The sequence below is a fragment of the Aedes aegypti genome, chromosome 3, assembly GCF_002204515.2.
Source record: "Aedes aegypti strain LVP_AGWG chromosome 3, AaegL5.0 Primary Assembly, whole genome shotgun sequence".
Classification (NCBI taxonomy): domain Eukaryota; kingdom Metazoa; phylum Arthropoda; class Insecta; order Diptera; family Culicidae; genus Aedes; species Aedes aegypti.
The window spans coordinates 97,054,494-97,073,116 of NC_035109.1; the positions used below are offsets into that span (position 1 = coordinate 97,054,494).

General features: G+C 41.1%; 2 protein-coding genes across 2 annotated transcripts; one reads left to right on the top strand and one right to left on the bottom strand.

The window, feature by feature from the left end:
* The first annotated feature begins 3,374 nt into the window (after window positions 1-3,374).
* Window positions 3,375-17,303, top strand: LOC5574217 (queuine tRNA-ribosyltransferase catalytic subunit). The gene is made up of 3 exons (XM_001661227.2): window positions 3,375-3,762; window positions 6,086-6,988; window positions 17,059-17,303. The coding sequence occupies exons 1-3, from the start codon at window positions 3,502-3,504 to the stop codon at window positions 17,227-17,229; spliced, it is 1,335 nt and encodes a 444-aa protein (XP_001661277.2). The 5' UTR covers window positions 3,375-3,501; the 3' UTR covers window positions 17,230-17,303.
* On the bottom strand, window positions 17,240-18,344 carry LOC5573549 (coiled-coil domain-containing protein 25). The gene is made up of 3 exons (XM_001654634.2): window positions 18,109-18,344; window positions 17,946-18,037; window positions 17,240-17,777 (listed from the first exon to the last, which is right to left on the bottom strand). The coding sequence occupies exons 1-3, from the start codon at window positions 18,179-18,181 to the stop codon at window positions 17,316-17,318; spliced, it is 627 nt and encodes a 208-aa protein (XP_001654684.1). The 5' UTR covers window positions 18,182-18,344; the 3' UTR covers window positions 17,240-17,315.
* Between the last annotated feature and the right edge of the window lie 279 nt (window positions 18,345-18,623).

An 18,623-nucleotide genomic window follows, 5' to 3' on the forward strand; every position in this document is an offset into this window, starting at 1 on the left:
TTAACATTTTCTTCCATTTCTGATTTAGTTCCCTGTGGCTCTCGATGAGGTACACACAGACAATCAGACGTAACACTTAGAACAAATCCCGATCAAAATCATAGTCACGATGAAATGTACGCCCAAAATGCTAAAATCGGTGTGTTGGGCCGATGGACCAACAGATGGCGGTAGGGTGTAAACGTCAAACGCGAACAAAAACGATGCGAGCGCTGCGGGTGGTGGATTGGTCACCTATCATATATTTGAATCGGCCGTTAAAAAGGTGGTCGATGGACATCGGTGAGAGTGTGACGTCTGTTTGTCTGTGAGGTACAGTTTTCAAGTGTTAGATCAAATGATTAATCAAAACAAACTAATATTCATCATTTTGCTCAATTTAATTGACGTCTTCGTTTGTTTTTTTTTCTATTTTAACATAATTTAAGTATAACTGAAGATAATTTAATTATTATTTAGAAATCAGAAAAATGTACCAAAGCACATTGGATGTTCCATCGAGGATTTTGCATCTAGTTGTCAAGAGTCATGTCAGAGATGTTCTAAGAATAAAATGTATAATCTAGAATCATGAATAAACTTCAAATAATCAGTAATGAACCTAGAACATAAATCAGCCAAAACACCACATTACTGAAACGGCTGTCATCCACGATCAACTGGAGTGATTCCAAACATTTGGTGCTGATTTGACAGGTGGCCAAAAACCTTACATCAAGCACTAAACATACACATTTCCAAGGCGGAGTAAATGCGATATTCACATTGTTGTTTCATAAGGGCTTAGCTGACTTCATCGATCATGATAATATCATAATATTATTGTCAAAAAAAATATTTTTCTCGGAAAGATATCGTAGTGAAAAGAAAATTGTGAAAGTGTCATTATGATTTGAACATGTTCCAATCTCCTGGATTTTTTTTTTTTTTAAATATTCGTATGGAAAACGAATTTGGAAACTTCACTGCCTATTTTCTCAATGCCTACTTTTTACAGATGAGACTGACTTGCGATGCATGGCAGTGTAGAATGCACAAGCAATACCTTGGCTTCAGACCCTTTCCCCCCGGAACCACCTTACGGTGTTTCTTTGGGGAGGGGCCAGTGCTTAAAAACCAAGCATTTTAGGATTTTAGAATGAGACATCAAACATATGAGGAAAAGTATCGCAAGAAAATTTAATCCTCCTTAAATGTTATTATAAAGGACTAGTTCATTTTCAAATCGGCATACTAAATTCATGCCCAGCACATGGTGTCAAAATTAAGATTATTATCGAATTAGGATGCACCGCGCCAAGATATTATTTTTAATTAATCCGGCGGCGTTGGCCCGACAAAAAATCGTCCGTGGTACCACGCTATGTAGCGGCGCACACCTCTACCCCGACAGCCAATCGTTACAAGCCGCATCATCGTTCAGTCAGAGCCAAACATCACAGCCAACGTGGATTGTTGTCTGATGCACGGGAACGACGTCTTTCTGTATGTTGAACAGAATCTCAAAGCCCCATTTTACGGACGGTATAATTTTAAACTTATTGGACAATATATAACACGATAACACTATCCCTGTTTAACTCAACTGTTGAATTTCGTTAGTATGAACACGGCAACTTTTGGGGTATTAAACAAAATTTTTTTTGTTTAGAATACAATAAATACAACGCACAATGCGTCATAATCACTCCACGTAAAAAACGGCGTCGCGAGACGTCGCACCACACCAACAAAGAGAGCAGAGAGCCCTTTTTCATGATTCTTTACTGTCAATGACGATGATGGCATTCCCCGCGCGCGCACTTCTTGCACCCTTGAAGAGAACGAAACGACCAATCCAACCAATCAGCGCGCGGAAAATAGTGGCGTGATGTTTACGTCACCATGTTGGGTTGGTTCGGAGAGAATCACCAGACGCACATGGTGATGATTGTTTCACCGGAGCAAGCGAGAGCTAACCGCGAGCGCGAGAGAGGGAACACTTTTTCCATGCTGGGTGAATTTTTTTCCCGCAACGAACTTTCCTACGTTTTTTTGGTTTCAATTCCCAAGCATAATCCGAGTAATAAAATGATTTTCGTTTCACATTCACTTGATAAGATATCACTCACTTACAAACTGATACTACACCATTATCTCGGCGAACGAGTCCGAAATACTATGCGGATAGCACTAGCAGTTTCATTGATAAAAAAAACACGTCCCGTTATCTCGCAAGCATCGACTGTTTTGCCTTTGCGTGGCGCTTTCGCGGGTATCGATTTTTGAATCTTTTTTCTCCTTTGTTTTGTTTGTGCATTTTGTTTATTTTCAAACTCCCATCGATAAAAATATGGTAAGCTGTGGGCTTGCACGGAAAAAACAATATTTATTGTTCACCACCAGCAAGCAAGCAATTGGGTCCTAAAATTTTCAATGAAATTTCGTTTTTATTTAATTATTCGAAAGACCATGTAACTGCAACTACTTTAGCATTTTTTCCCGCTAAAATAACGGCTATATCATGTTTAAACTTTAATTTAAAAATAGGGTCCTAAAGGCCTGTCCCAATCGGGTCCTATATGTTTAATGAAATCTTGTTTTTATTTTATGACACGAAAGAGCATGTTACTGCAACTATTTTAGCAATTTTTCCCGCTCAAATAATGGATACATCATATTTAAACTTTAATTTGAAAATTGGGTCCTTAAATGAACCTTGACACTTTTGATTATGTTTGACGTTCGCTTAATCGACAAAACACCACAGGGCTTATAGTTTTAACACTAGGGTTGTACTTATCTGACATTTCGGAAGGGACACGGAAAGCAAAATACACCCAAAATTTGAGTTTAGGCCAACGAGTGTGACATAATCTAAAAAAATGTTTTTTGGACTTAAACAAAAGAAAAAACATTACAAAACTGAGTAAGGATGTGTTTTTGGCCTAAACTTAAGCGATTGACCTTCAGGTATTTTCATAAAAAAATGTTTTATTGCACTTAAACAAATGAAAAACATTAAAAAATTGAGTAAACATGTGTTTTTGGCATAAACTTAAGCGTTTGGCACTAAAATTGGGACATGGCTTTAGGACCCTATTTGGCTTATTCCACTAAACATCAACGAGGGGTGGGTCGGTGCGTTCCTCTCTGTTTTTGACAACATTGCTGTTGCGAAAGAAGTAAAACAACCCAACAGTGGGTAAAAACTAAATGGAGTTTACCCAGTTTAAAGAACTTTTGGGTAGTTTGATTTCTCCGTGTATAGATTGTCATTTTATGGATTTTCTGAGTGTACTGCTGACTACGTCCATCCACTTTGCACTGGAATTAGATGAACAGGCGATGAACTATGAACATTGAAATGAACCCGTCATTAACTTGCGGGTTTTGATTGTGTGCGTCCGCGTGTGCCGTCAGGCGCGTGTGTTTTTGATTGGCAGATCTACATTCGGCACCCACCACCCGCTCAGTAAAAGCCGGCCCGGTCATCATCCGCACTCTACTACGGCGAAGGTTATGCTGGCCAACATAACTCGTCGTCCTGTGATATCTACGTGCTGTATAAAATCCCGGAATAGCTGTCTTGCAGCAGGATCAACTTGTGAACAACAGCCGATGCTTGCCGAGGACATAGCCATGCCGAGTGCGGAACCCGCAGATCCTCCGCTTCGGTATCGAGTGGAGGCCAAATGCTCCACGACTAAAGCCCGCGTCGGAGTGATGACCTTGAGGCATAGTGATGTCGATACACCGGTCTTCATGCCCGTTGGAACGCAGGTTGGTAATGATTGAGGATAGATCAATAATATTAATTATCAAGCATTAGGGTGTCCCAGAAAGAAAAAAAAAATGTTCGGAAAGTCATAGTGCTCAACCCTAGAATAAAAGATAGCGGGAGATCCCACAGTACCGGACATAATTTTCAAAATGATCTTCGTTCTAGGGTTACGTGTACAACTGGGACAGAGCCTGATTTTCAGTTATGTGTTCTTATGAGCACTTCCACAGTTATTAACTGAAAGCTTATTTTTGCCAATTGACCATTTTTACATTCGTAAATCGTGTGGCAAGCACGAATAGGGAGACTGTACCAGTTTTGGCCATAATGATTCCCTATCTGGACTATATGTGTCATCTCGAAACTTTATCAATTTTTTATTTATTGTTCTACGTCTTCAGTTAAAAAAAACTCTACAGACTGATGCTTAAAACTATAAAACATTACGGATGCAACATTTAAAAACATTTTTGGATATGCCAAATTCATGTAGATGAGCTATTTCATTGAATTTGCGACAACAGCGATCTATCGGATTATTCTCGCCGAAATTTGTGCGATGCCTGGGCAGCCACAGTGCAGAATGTCTACGGAGCGAACGTGACGGAACGGAGAGATTAATCCTTTGGAGAAGTTCTGGGCAATCCAAATTGCCAGACAGCACGTCGAATACGAACATTCGCTCAGAAAGTGTCCTTCTCGAAGCAAGCGTCTCAAGGGAGATAAGTTGGCATCTTTGCTCATACGGTGGTAGACGCAACGGGTCATTCCACGGCAGCCTCCTGAGTGCAAATCGCAAGAACTTCTTCTGGACTCGTTCAATCCTGTTTGCTTGGATGGCATGATAGGGAGACCAGACTTGGACCGCGTACTCCAAAATGCTGCGTACTAACGAACAATATAGAGCTTTCAGCGTATAAACATCTTCGAAGTCAGCAGCGTTACGCCGCACAAATCCGAGTACGACGAAAGCTTTGGCGATTGTTGCTGAAATGTGTTCAGAAAAGCGTAGTTTGTTGTCCACAATCAGACCTAGGTCCCGTATTGATGTGACCTTCTCTAGAGTCTTGTCCATCAGCTTGTAGTCAAAGACTATATCGGATCGGGTTCTGTTGAATCGAATTATTTTACATTTGCTGGCATTCACCTCCATGCCGTTCAAGCTGCACCATTCTTCTAACCGCTGTACATCTGATTGAAGAGCGACGCAATCTAACACAGAGGTTACTATTCTGTACAGTTTTAGGTCGTCAGCATACATAAGTTTGCACGACTCTAGATAAGTGCACAGGTCATTGACAAAAATTATGAAAATCAGTGGCCCTAGGTGACTACCTTGAGGCACGCCCGATGTCGTGCGAAACGATTCTGACTTGTGGCATCCTATTTTCACGAACGATGTTCTTTCCGATAGATAAGAGCGAAGCCATTGTACAATCCATACCGGAAATCCTAGACGATCAAGTTTTTTCAATGCTAATTCATGCGGAACCTTGTCGAAGGCTTTCGAGAAATCGATATAGATCGAGTCGATTAGTAACCGCTTTTCCAAGCTACTATTCAGCGTGCTTATATATGAAAGCAGATTCGTCACCGTCGAACGTTTTTTCACGAAACCGTGCTGGAATTCTGAGAGTATTGGTTGAGCAGCTGCATACAGTTTATCGTAGATAATCGATTCCAGAACTTTCGATAAATGACACAGAATGGAAATCCCTCTGTAATTTTCCGCAGAATGGATGCTTCCTGTCTTGTGGATCGGTGTAACGGCGGCAGATTTCCATGCCCTAGGGAAAGTTTCAACATCAAGATGTATTTGATATCAAACTATTTGTTTCTTGGATTCTTTGTTCAAATCAAAATATTCACTGGACTGTGTATTTTTCTTACGTCTGTATTAATCAAAACCACTTTTTAAGTGATTTTTTCTCGCTACAATGTTTTGCCAAAAGTATTCATTCCATCTACTAGTCGCATAGTAAAAACTATATGCAACACGTTCAAAATAATCCAACCAAAATTACACTGTGAAAATGCAATAATTAAAATAATAACATTAATTGATAGTTTTAATCACGTATGACGAAATAGAGAACTATTATATCCATAACTGGTACACCTAGCCTATATTCTAGAAAATTTCCTTTACGAGATGATCCCCGATCTGTGCGTTTACCGCTACGGCTATTTGGGTCCCATATAAAATGGCCATAAATTAAGTATTTATTTCAATCCAGGGTTGAGCACCATGCCTTTTCGAACATTGATTGTTTTTCTGGGATGCCCTATTAAGCATGCTCATATACGGATGATTTGTTGTAGGGTACCCTCAAAGGATTGCTTCCGGATCAGATCCTCGATCTGGGCTGTCAGATCATGCTGGGCAATACCTATCATCTGGGAATGCGCCCTGGAACGGAGGTGTTGAAAAAGTTCGGCGGCTTGCACAAGTTCATGGGATGGCCAAAGGCGCTGCTGACCGATTCCGGTGGCTTCCAGATGGTATCGTTGCTGCAACTGGCAGAGATAACCGAAGAGGGCGTGAAGTTTGAATCTCCGTACGATAAGACCGAATGTATGCTGACTCCGGAGCGGTCGATGGAGATTCAGAACGCCATCGGAGCGGACATTATGATGCAACTGGACGACGTGGTCAAGACTACGACCACTGGGCCCCGGGTGGAGGAAGCGATGCACCGGACGATCCGCTGGTTGGATCGAAGCATTTCCGCTCATGCTAGAGATGACGAGCAGAGTATCTTTCCGATTGTTCAGGGCGGGTTGCAACCCGAGTTGAGGAAGGTTTGCGCAGCGGAGCTGAACAAGAGGAATACCCGAGGCTATGCGGTTGGCGGGTTGAGTGGGGGTGAGAGCAAGGATGAATTCTGGAGGACGGTCCATTTGTGCACGGATCTGCTCCCGGAGAGCAAGCCCCGATATTTGATGGGAGTTGGCTTCGCGGCGGATTTGGTGGTTTGTGTGGCGCTGGGAATCGATATGTTCGATTGCGTGTACCCGACTAGGACGGCCCGGTTTGGATGTGCCCTGACAAGGCAAGGGCAGCTGAATCTAAAACAGCAGAGTTTCAAAACGGATATGAAACCGATCGATGAGGGATGTGATTGCTCGACGTGTAAAACGTACACCCGGTCGTATCTGCACCATATTGTTACGGTGGAACCGGTGGCCTGCAGTATCATCAGTATTCATAACGTGGCATTCCAGGTAAGCATGCATGAAGTATATAAATTCCAATTCACGGTGCTCCCAGACCGTAATGATTGCCAGTCGTTTTCTATGGCTAATCTGCATGTCTTTTCAAAATTAAAAAAAAATCGTGGGGTCCGTTTTCAAACTACGTTAATATAAATCATCAAATTCGAAAGAAATCAGTTTTTTTTTTTTAAATATGTTTATTTACTGAGAAACAGGGTGCAAGCGCTTAGAATAGAATAGAATATGTTTATTTACTGAGAAACAGGAGAAACATACGATCAAAACTTGACACAATGTTGGTTTGTATACGAAGTCTGAACCTTTGGTGTGGAGTTTTGAATGAAGTGTACTACGAAATTTAGAGCTAGGACCCTTTTAATCCGTATAATAGAAATAGCCCTTTTTTATCCGATCTGACCCAGTGATCCACCGGAATAACTCCGGCCACAGAAACATTCCCTAGTTCTTTCGGTCAGTTTTAGAAATAAGATTTAAGTGAGCACACAGACAAAAAAATTGAAACCCGTTATAAGTATTTGCTGAACGGTGAAAGTTTTAGTTATTTCGCTTTCATTTAGTCCTTATTCGGGTTGAACTTTTCAACAAAACATATTCAGTTGGCTCCCCTGGTACCCGATATTGCACTACAAGTGGTGAGTGTCGAGAGTACACTGTAAAGAAGCTTTAACTTTGTAAAGAAAAAACAAATTTCTGACTTTTTCTAACTTTTGAAAACGAACATAATCGTGCTAAAAGATGCTAGAGCTAGGTACCAGTGACCTCTTAGAGTGGCGCTACATAAAAAATGATACATTATGCGTTGAGGGTCAAAAATGATCCATGACTTTGAAACGCTCTCAAAAATTAATTTTTGAACCGATTTCCGTTCTTTTCAGACGTTCAGACCATCATATTTTTCCATCATGCTTAGTGATCTTAATCTTATAGTGGAAGTGTTGTAGTTATTTACTGAGTTTTTTTGTTGCCGATTGACCATTGTTGCATGTGTATATCATCCCATGCCACTCAGTTGGGTTTTGCTGAAAAACTACGGCTATCTCGACCTCCAAATCGTGAAATTATTATAGCCGAATACCCGAAACCGTTTCCAATACATACATCGGTATCATTCGAAAATTTATTATGCATATTTTTTATCACTGACAAATAAGAAATTTTGACCTGACCACAATCGCTATTTTGGGACTACTTCAAATAGGACTCCAGTAAATCCTGCAGGAAATGCCTCAGGATATCAGCATTCCTTTAAGAATTCCTCCCGAAATATTTCCAGAGATTTTCTTGGTAATTTCTCTAGACATTTCTTCGAAGATCCCTTCAGGGATTAAACCATTAATTTCTCCAAGATAATCTCTACAGTATTTTTTCAGGGATTTCTCCAGGAAGAACTTTTGATCGCAACCAGATTTTTTAGACCGGTTCCGATAGGGTTCCAGGAATACCTTCAAGGAGTCCTTCAGGAAAATCCCTTCGTGGATTTTTGCAGAAATGTATCCAAGACTACATAACACAATCTCTTCAAGGATTACCTAGGACATTTCTCCAGAAATTCTCACAAGTATACTTGCAATGATTTTCTCAGGTAGTTCTCTCGAGATTCTTCAACGAATTATTCCGATCGGGATCGCTCTAGGGATTCTACCAGAAATTTCTCAATGGATTCTACAAAAAATTACTCCACGAAATTCTCAAGGGGTGCCCCAAGACTTTCCTCCAGGAATTTTCAGATTGATACATCCAGAAAGTTCATGCAGGGGAGAGATTTCATTATAGTTCACCCTAGATTTTTTCCAGCAATTCCTCTAGGAACTCCTTTTTGGGATTTTTGAGGGATCCCTGCATTAATTTCTCAAGGAATCCCTGAAGATATTCTTGGAGCAATTCCAGAAGGAACTTGTAGAAAAAATGTGGAAGAATCTCTGTAGGATTTTACGGAAGACTCCCTAGAATAATCCATACAGTAGTCCCTAGACGACTCGTTTGAGCATTCCCTGGTTAAATCCCTGGAAGGAACCTCTAAAAGAAAAATTTTTGCAGGATTCTCTGGAGGGATACCCGATAAAATCAAGGAATTCATGTATAGATTTTTCTGGAGTAGTCTGTGTAGAAATTTCCGAAGATATCATTAGACGAATCCCTGCAGAAATTAATGTAGTATTACCTGGATAAATTGCTAAAAGAAACACTGAAGAATTACCATGTATCTTAAGCGATCCCTGGGTAAATTGCTGAAGGAAATTCTGGAGGTATCTATGGAAGAATCCGTGGAGAAATTACTGGAGTAATCATTGGAATTATCTCTGGAAGAATAACTGTAGAGATTTTTCTGGAGAAACCCCTGGAATAATCCATGCAGATATTTTTCAAGAGAAATCCATGTAGAGATTTTACTAATGTAATCTAAGAAGAAACATTGTGGGGTATACTAAAATTCCTAAAGGGAAATCATGGGGGAATTTCTAGAGGAATTCTTGGAAAAATCCCTGAAGACATTTTCGGAGGCGCACAACGAGTCTATTGGAAAATTTCTGGAGGAATCCCTGAAAGATTACCTGGAAAAATCCGTGTAATAATTCATAGTGGGATTTCCTTGAAGGTATCTCCGGGTAATGATATTCCTGGAGAGAACTCTTGAGGAATCCTTTGAGGATTTTGTGAAGTTATTTCTTGTAGAGTCCCTAGAGCGATCCCTGGAGGAATTCCTCAGGAAATCTCCGAAATAATTCCCAGAGGAATCTCGAGAGGACTACCTGAGAATATCCCTGCAAGCATCCTGGGAGGATTTTTTGGGGAAATAGTTGGAGTAATCCTTGAGGAGGTTTCCTTGTGTAACCCCTGAAGGAATTCTTCGACAAAGCCTTGAAGACATCTCTGCTAGAATCCCTATAGAGAATTTCCTATAGAAGTTTTTGGAGGAGTCTCTGAAGGAATTTCCAGGGGAATGGACAAATCTCTGGAAGCGTTCTTGGAAAAGATCCCTGAAAAATCCTTGGAGAACATTCTATAGTAGACTGGCCCTTAAACAAAAAAGTTATAAAATTCAACGGGGCATCCCCTAGATATGTGCCTTAGAGTAAGAAAAAAGCTCTCTCAAAATTTCAACTCATTTGGTTGCTCCCCCAGCTGGCGCATTCAATTCAAAGTTTGTATGAAATATTCGTCTCAAATATATTAAAAATTGACCCTATGTCACTGTTTCGTCTCGTACACTAGTTAATCGCGTTCAATTGAGCCCAGAATGACAAATTCACCAGTTGATACGCTAATGAACATAGTTGCCGAAGGTTGTATCTGGATTTAGGCTCATTTTCATTAACATTTCAGTTGTTGAAAGTTAGGCTTAGATCAGCACTCCCGTACAATCACACATGTGCATGCACCTTGTGCCGCAGCTCGCCCAGCGTCATAGGTGGCTATGATGCGCTTAGTGGCTACCACCCAGCTAAGTTGTAGGAATATTAAGCAATATTGCAAATCTACTTCAGATAGTTAAAACACCAACTTTATCAATGTTAATCATCATACAACCTTCTACAATATTGTTTGCTATAATATCAAGTAGTGTTTTTGACATTCTGGGTTCAATTGAACGCGATCAACAATTTTCCTGACTCAAACAGGAGATGATGTGCTGTTTCCTATATGTTGGAGCTGAAAATCCCATATTAAGGTGAAGCGGCGTGTAACTCAAAGAATCATTAGAATCATCATTGATGTAACAGTAGTAGTGTCGCCTTTCCATGTATATTTTCAAAACAAACAAACAAAATATATAACATTTGTGTTAAGCATATTTTTATGTAAACACATGGGAAATTTAGTAAATTGACGAGTATTGGAAATCAAAATCAACTGTTCAATCGTACATATCAAAAGAAAACATTACAATTTGATGAAAGGCAACGGAATTTCTCTGGTTTTTATTGGATTTATCGCATATTTTTGTTATGCATCGGTACGGTTTATGTTTGCAAGGGATGACGGTGTTGCCAGGTGATTGGTGACAGATTTTTCTAGCAATTGTTATATCACAGACAAACAGACGCAACACTTAGAATAAATCCCGATCAAAATCATAGTCACGATGACATGTACGCCCAATGCTAAAATCGGTGTGTTTGGCCGATGGACCAACAGATGGCGGTAGTGTGTAAACGTCAAACGCGAACAAAAACGATGCGAGCGCTGCAGGTGGTGCATTGGCCACCTACCATATATTTGAATCGGCCGTTAAAAAGGTGGTCGATGGACACCGGTGAGAGTGTGACGTCTGTTTGTCTGTGGTTATATGCTTGTTTTCGGAACATTTGCTGCATATTATAAAAACTTATCATTTTGCAAATAGTTTTCCATCATAAGATCACTGATTTAATAAAATTGTAATGATTTTTGTGATCAATCCACATTAAATGCTATGATTTTACAGATAGCAACTCCGACATCACTGCGCTCAACGATCGCGATGATTGTGCACACACGATAGACGCGTCCCGACGCATCGCACTGTGGAGCTTTTCAATTATTTTGGGTGGTCCAAATTGATAAACACATGGTATTATTTTATGCTTCGTAGAGATGGTTTCTGTAATTTGAGAGAATCGAAAAACAAACAACGTATGAGTTTCAAGTTTCTATGCTTTGTCCAACCTTTCCGCACTGAAAATTAATACAACGGAAAAAAAGTTGGATATTTTAGACTATGAACACAGGCATGTCTCAGTGTGCGGTGGCGGCGCCGATTCGCAACAAGTGAAAACCATCGCCATAATAGTTTTGAGTGATGCGGTTGATAAAACTTTATAAATATTGAAATCCCGGTGGAAATGTGTTCCTTTAAGGCAAGTGAATAAAAGATTTGTTTAGTGGAAGTGTAGTGAACGCAATATGGGATCCAAAACACAAATGCTTGCCGCTGAATTACAATCGAAAAGGTAAGCACCTTCTATTTACAAGTGTAGTTGTGTGAGGCAATGAAATGCGGCATGAAATCGGAGATTTTTTTTGAGAATATAAATCTCATGTATGTTGTCGCTAAATTGATAATGCTGTATCTGAAAGTGTTGATTAAATATTGAGATACCACCTGAAGCATTTTTCTTCGCATAAATTATCAATTAAATCAGGTGATAAGCAGTTATGTTTCATCGATGTTGCAAATACCAATACTATCATAACAATATTTGATTTTGGATGAAGCCATTTTGTGATGACGCACCAAAAGGCCTTAACTTCAATTCAATTGCGCCAGCTCATGGAACGACCAAATGAGCTGAAACTTTCAGGAAGTCTTCCTCTAACCCTAAAGAATAATCCTGGCGGGTGCCCCGTGGAATTATACAACTTTATTTTTCTCCCATTCTAAGGTGGGCCAGTCTATTCTATAGGAATCCCAGTATGATTTCACTGGGGGAAACTATGAAGGAATAACTGGAGGCATTCCTGGTGGAAATCTTTGCGAAATCTCTAAAAGAATTCATGTCAATGTTGCTGAACAGCGCACAATGGTCGGAAAAAAATGAAGTTTGGCTAAAACTATTTTTATTGCCTTAATCGATGAAATATGTAATCTGAATATGTTATTTGGCGTTTTTGTTGTTTCTGAAGGGATTATTCACAAATTACGTAACTTTGAAAAAAAAAAATTTAATTAAAATTGTTACCAAACCGGGCTGAAAGCACAAATTTTGTTCATATTTGATTGAGTTTGATCAAAATGTGTATGAATAGTGGTTAAATAAATTTTAAATAAACTTTGTATGAAAACTATCGTCAAAATATATGTAAAAAATTGAATTATTCAAATAGCTCTAACTTGCAAATCAGCAAATTTCTGCAAAAATTTTAAAGGTTTTTTGTAAGATCTAAGGATGCTTTTTGATGTGCAATATTCGAAATGGCGGCGACATGACGCGACAAGAGTTGTTTTTCATATTCAAAATCACCAAAATTACTAAAATGTAACATTGAATAGTATTAAAACTTAAACCAAATATTTTTTTCCATCCTCATGCTCGAGAAAAGTGTTGAACCATAAGCTTTCAGATAGTGGGTAACTTTGGGGAAATATTGCATTCCTAAATTATATATTTTGTGCTTTATTTTATTGTTACATTTTTCAATTTTTTGACTTCAGCCTGTTTGCCGTCATAAAAATCATAGAAATTTAAATTTTAGTTTAATTTCAATTAAGGATCATAATAATATAACACATGAGGTATATTTTAAAATTAAAAATATCATTAAAATCTCAAAAAAGTTTTTGGTAGTTTTGGCCGCCCCTTTATATGGAGCCCGACCATTGTGCAGCGATCGGAAACGCGAAGCACGATGAATTTTCGTAGGCATTAAAACAGAATCTGCGAATAGGCCAGGAGAAGTGGATGAACTTGTCATTCATTTTTCTGTCAATTCTCATACAAAATCTACTTTTTCTTTGACATAAATTCACTCTAGGTGAACCACTTCCCCTGGCCTATAAACACTAACAACCGTTCGGGCGTTTCATTCGTTCGTGTTTCATTTTCGGATCGCTGTTTCTCCCAGGGGGGGTATACGCAACGAGGTTCGCCTACCGTTCATGTTTTGTGGATGTATTCGTTTGGCTCACAACGCTGCTAGGCATTCTGCTGTTTGAGTGTTGAAATGCATCAGCATTTGCTGTCTGGCATGGCCCGCGTTTCGACCTGTGCTGTTTTGGGTCGGCCCGCGTGAGAGATGATGCTGTTTGGGACGGCCCGCCCGAGAGATGATTGTTAGGCGAGCTTTGTTTGTAGTTGACAGCCGTACACCCACCCTGGTTTCTCCCGACGGTATCATCGGGTGATTTTCCATCGCTCGGTAATGTGAACGGTATGATCCACGGTGCCTGTTCTTCGCGAAGAGCAGGAAAATATTCATTTCGATCATCTTCAAACGGGCTCGCAACAATCACGCTAAACTTGCTCCGCTCAAAAATGAGTGCCGAGCGCACAAAATTGGCCTCTTTTCGTGCAGCACAGATTCTGTACAAAGGGGCTGTACACAGTTTTGTGCAAACGGTGGTAAACAATACTGAATGAGTGAAATGAGCACAGAGGAGGAACGCTTGGAATGCGGAATTCAGTTCCAATTTTAAAGTTTTTTAGAGATTTTTCATTTGAATAGCCGAAGTGGAAGCAAATGGGGAAAAAACTTTCGCATTTGCGACCATCTTCCGGCTTTTCGCTAGAAAACATATCAGAAAACTCCCCATCTTACCAACGGTCAACTGTTTGCTGCCGCGCGGGAGATCATTGACAGTTCCGTTTCCATCGATCCCCGCACAACCGAAGGCCAACACGTCGGCAACTCACAGAATGAGTGCGACCTACACAGAATTTTCACTCAGTCAGTCAGTTCTGCATTGGTTGCCTCATTCTCTGTACTTTTAATACATGCGCTGCGTGGAGCTGGCTTAGCGTGAAGTGTTTGCTTGACTTTACGAGAAGAAGCAACCTTGCAATAGGCCAGGGGAAGTGGTTCACCTAGAGTGAATTTATGTCAAAGAAAAAGTAGATTTTGTATGAGAATTGACAGAAAAATGAATGACAAGTTCATCCACTTCTCCTGGCCTATAGGCCTATAGGGAGTTTTCTGATATGTTTTCTAGCGAAAAGCCGGAAGATGGTCGCAAATGCGCTCAAAATTTTCGACGGTGACTGATTCGCGTCGAAACCGAACGCCGTGGCTCAACATCCAGCGGCTACGGGACTCAGAAGTAGCCCAAAATGACGCGCAGCAGTTGGAAGTGGCCCTACCAACGGAAGAGCAACTTGGCGCCACCACTCAAAGATGGCAGGAGGCACATACGATCCGCCATAGGTAGCACAGCAACAGCAGCACTAGGTCTAGTGGCCCTGAATCAGATAAACGACTGGTACGACGGCGAATGCGAGCAGTTAAGGTGAAACATCTCGGAATCCAAAGATGGCCGATTTGTGACCCTACTCGCGTTTTCAAAGGCACAAAACTGGAGAAATAGTAGGCAAACGTTCCTGATCTTCTTATTTTAAGCTTTCTGCTAGTGCACAAAGCCAAAATAAAAAGTGCACTGTTGTTGGAGGCCTGCTTTGCGAGATTTGTGCCTTTGAAGTTTTAGTGCAATCTCAGAAGTTGATTTCAAGCTGTTTCACCTTAAAGGATGAGTAGAATGCAGCATGGGCGTGGATGCTTCAACACCGCACGAGAGTGAACGAGGCACGGTATAAACAGGCAAGGAACAGACAAAATCTTCTGGAGAAAGGAGCGCCAACAAGAAGAACGAGATCGCGAAACGATGGAAGAGCTGTTCCGCGCTAAAGACACACGGAAGTTCTACGAGAAGCTGAACCGTTTGCGCAAAGGCAGACATGTGCAGAGACTGTGACGGAAATCTTCTCACGAACGAACGTGAGGTCGTACAAAGGAGGCGGCAGCACTACGATGAGCACATTAACGGTGATGTGGCCAGTAGCGAAGGTGGCACAGAAGTAACTTTGAGAGCACGCGCGGAGGATGAAAGACTTCCGCCTCCAGATCTCCAAGAGGTAGCAAGCAAGCTGCTAAAATACGGTGGTGATGCACTGGCAAGAGCGCTGCACTGGGTTATTTCCAAGATTTGGGAGGGGGAAGTATTGCCGGAGGAGTGGATGAAAGATGTCGGGTGTCCCATCTACAAAAAGGGTGACAAGTTGGATTGCGCCAATCATCGTGCGATCACAATTTGGAGCGCCGCCTACAAGGTACTCTCCCAAATTTCATGCCGCCGTCTATCACCAATTGCTAGAGAGCTCGTTGGGGAATATCAGGCAGGATTCATGGGCAAACAAGCTACAACGGACCGCCAGGTGTTGCAGAAATGCCGCGAATACAATGTACCCACACATCATTTATTCATCGATTTTGAATCGACCTGTGATACAATCGATCGAAGAGGATCAAAGCGCCCCCAAAGCGGAAGGCGTTACGGACTTTCTACGGCGGAGTGCAGATGGAATACGAAACGTGGAGAAGGCGGATGAATCATGAATTGCTCCAGCTGCTAGGATAACCAACCATAGTCCACCTTGCAAAAATTGGGTGGTTGCGGAGGGCCGGGCATGTCACTAGAGTGTCGGATAAAAATCCGGTGAAAATGGTTCTCAAAAACAATCCGACCGGCACAAGACGGCGTAGTGCACAGCGAGCAAGATGGGTCGATCAAGTTGAGCATGATCTGCAGACCCTTCGCAGAATGCGAGGCTGGCGACAAGCAGCCATGGACCGATTCGAATGGAGACGTCTCCTACATATTTACAGCAGAGGCCACCCAGGCCTTAGCCTGACTGGTAAGGTAAGGTAAGAACTATACATGCGTATAAATTTCTGAATAGGATTTGTAACAGTTCCTTCTGGAACAGTTCCATTGATTTCAAAGAGCGTTTCAGTCATGGGTCATTTTTTGACCCTTAAGGTGAAGATGAATCGAAGCCAAACCTCAAATTTCAAAGAGCACAAATCTGGAGAACCAAACATCCGTTTAAGCTGAAAACTTAATTGATTGGTCACTGGCTGGTGATGACCAATCGATTAAGTTTTCAGCTCAAACGTCTGTTCGGTTCTCCAGATGTGCTCTTAAAATTTGATGTTTGGCTTTGATTCGTCTGCACCTTAATGCATAAAAATATTTTTCCATATGCATTAGGGAGGTTGGCTGTTGAAAAATGTCACGCTATCTCCCATACAAAATAACAGATTAGTTTCTCCAGTTTTTTGACTATTCAGGACTTTTTCTACGCACGAACACGTCACAGCCCTTAACAAAGGTAAAAGTGAAAAAAAATTGTGTGAATCTCTTGACATGCTTCCACGCCATTTCGTGACAAAAAAACCTTTCCATTCTTTTATTTATCTAATAGATAAACAGATAAATATATTTGCTGATTACCTACGCCTCAAGAATGTATTCAAAACTGCGAAAACGACTGGAGATCACAGATTTCTTGGAGATTGTATTTGATAACGATGCTGGGGGGAGCATTTTGTAAGATTATTAAATACTAATGTCAACTATTTTGTTTCAGCTTAAACTGATGAACGAAATGCGAGAAAACATCAAGGCTGACACCTTCCCGCAATTTGTCCAATCCTACATGAAAGAACGCTTTCCAGATGGCCAGGTTCCACAATGGATTGTGGACGCACTGGCCGCGGTAAATATCCAACTTTCAAGGACTTTCGGAAGCAACTGCTAGAAACGTATCGTACATACCTATAAGGAAATCTTGATTATACGATATTAATTTATAATTCCTTTCACAAAAGCCCATTTGGCCAATCTTTACATGAACTCATCCGAATCGTTTCCTGCATCGTAGTTGCTGGTCATATTCTCCGATTTCATCAGCGAGTTGTAGCTTCTGATTTCGGCTTCCTCTTTCCGTCGTTTTTCCTCCTCCTTTTCCTTTTCACGAACCTCCCGAGCTGCGCGCTTTTTGTCCGCTCGTTCGTCGGCATCCCGCTTCTCGCGTTCCGCCCGGAAGTCCGGATGTTCCTCTCGCTTGGTTTTGTTCAGACGATTGACGATCTCGTTGACGCGCTTCTCAACGCGCATCTTGCGGACCTCTTTGTCCTTGTGGAACGATACCTGACCCACCTCCATGGCCGGGGTCTTCTTGAGATTTTCCCACATTGTGTACACGATGTCGATGTTGTTCATCTTGTTGCCATTAATACTGTTGGCTTTGACCAGCTGACAGGCATCCTCGAGAACCGCCGCGGGAACATCGTCCAGTAATTGTCCCTGAAGAATGATTGTTATTATTATTATTTTTTGCAAAGACAATAATTGTACAATTTGTACATAGGTCCTTTAGTAATGTTCCGCGAGAATTGCATGCCAAAATGAATAATGGCAGAGCCAAGCAGTTCTTCACCCTAATGTTATAGGAAGGGGGAATCAACCACTTACCGGTGCCAGTCGAAGATAAACGTGCGCTGAGGAAACCTTATCCACATGGAACCAAACGTCTTCCGGCCAGCCCCATTTGATAAGTTCTTCATCTGAAATAGAGATGTTTTAGCCATTAGACATCACTAAAGCGAGAATCTTAACTCAATTCAAGCCTCCATACTTTCGTACTTATCAATCCCCATAAAGAGGGTCACCGGCGGTTGCACGACATTGCTTGTGAAGTAAAATACCATTCTTTTGTCCCGCGGAACAATACGCTCTACGACTGTGCCGGTATCCGGTTTTCTCCGATGGAAATCACTTGTTTTGCTTGCCTTGGCCAGAAAAGTGCGATTTTTCAGGAGGAAGATTTCCTTTCGACTAACCTCACAACAAACTCTACTGATGATGATGATGATGATTCACGAATGAACTTTCATTCCACCCAGTGTAAAAAAAATATATCACACATGTGTGCAGAGGTGTCGTTCGGTTTTATTTGCAGTGTATAAATAAGCGTGTGCTAGAATAAGGGCGTAAGTATTATTGAGTGTTTTACGACTGTTCAATCAGAAATAAAAATAGTCACCGAATTACTGAAGTATATGCTTCTTCTTCTTCTTCTTCTTCTTGGCATTACATCCTCACTGGAACAGAGCCTACTTCTCAGCACTTTCACAGTTATTAACTGAGAGC

What these genes read in the sequence shown, in the direction of transcription:
- LOC5574217 (XM_001661227.2), top strand. Translation starts at nt 3,502, where the DNA reads ATGCTGGCCAACATAACTCGTCGTCCTGTGATATCTACGTGCTGTATA. An exon ending in TCATGCCCGTTGGAACGCAG is followed by an intron (nt 3,763 to 6,085) that starts GTTGGTAATGAT and finishes GATTTGTTGTAG; the next exon opens with GGTACCCTCAAAGGATTGCT. An exon ending in TTCATAACGTGGCATTCCAG is followed by an intron (nt 6,989 to 17,058) that starts GTAAGCATGCAT and finishes ATTTTGTTTCAG; the next exon opens with CTTAAACTGATGAACGAAAT.
- LOC5573549 (XM_001654634.2), bottom strand. Translation starts at nt 18,181, where the DNA reads ATGGTATTTTACTTCACAAGCAATGTCGTGCAACCGCCGGTGACCCTC. An exon ending in GGGGATTGATAAGTACGAAA is followed by an intron (nt 18,038 to 18,108) that starts GTATGGAGGCTT and finishes TCTCTATTTCAG; the next exon opens with ATGAAGAACTTATCAAATGG. An exon ending in TTTATCTTCGACTGGCACCG is followed by an intron (nt 17,778 to 17,945) that starts GTAAGTGGTTGA and finishes ATCATTCTTCAG; the next exon opens with GGACAATTACTGGACGATGT.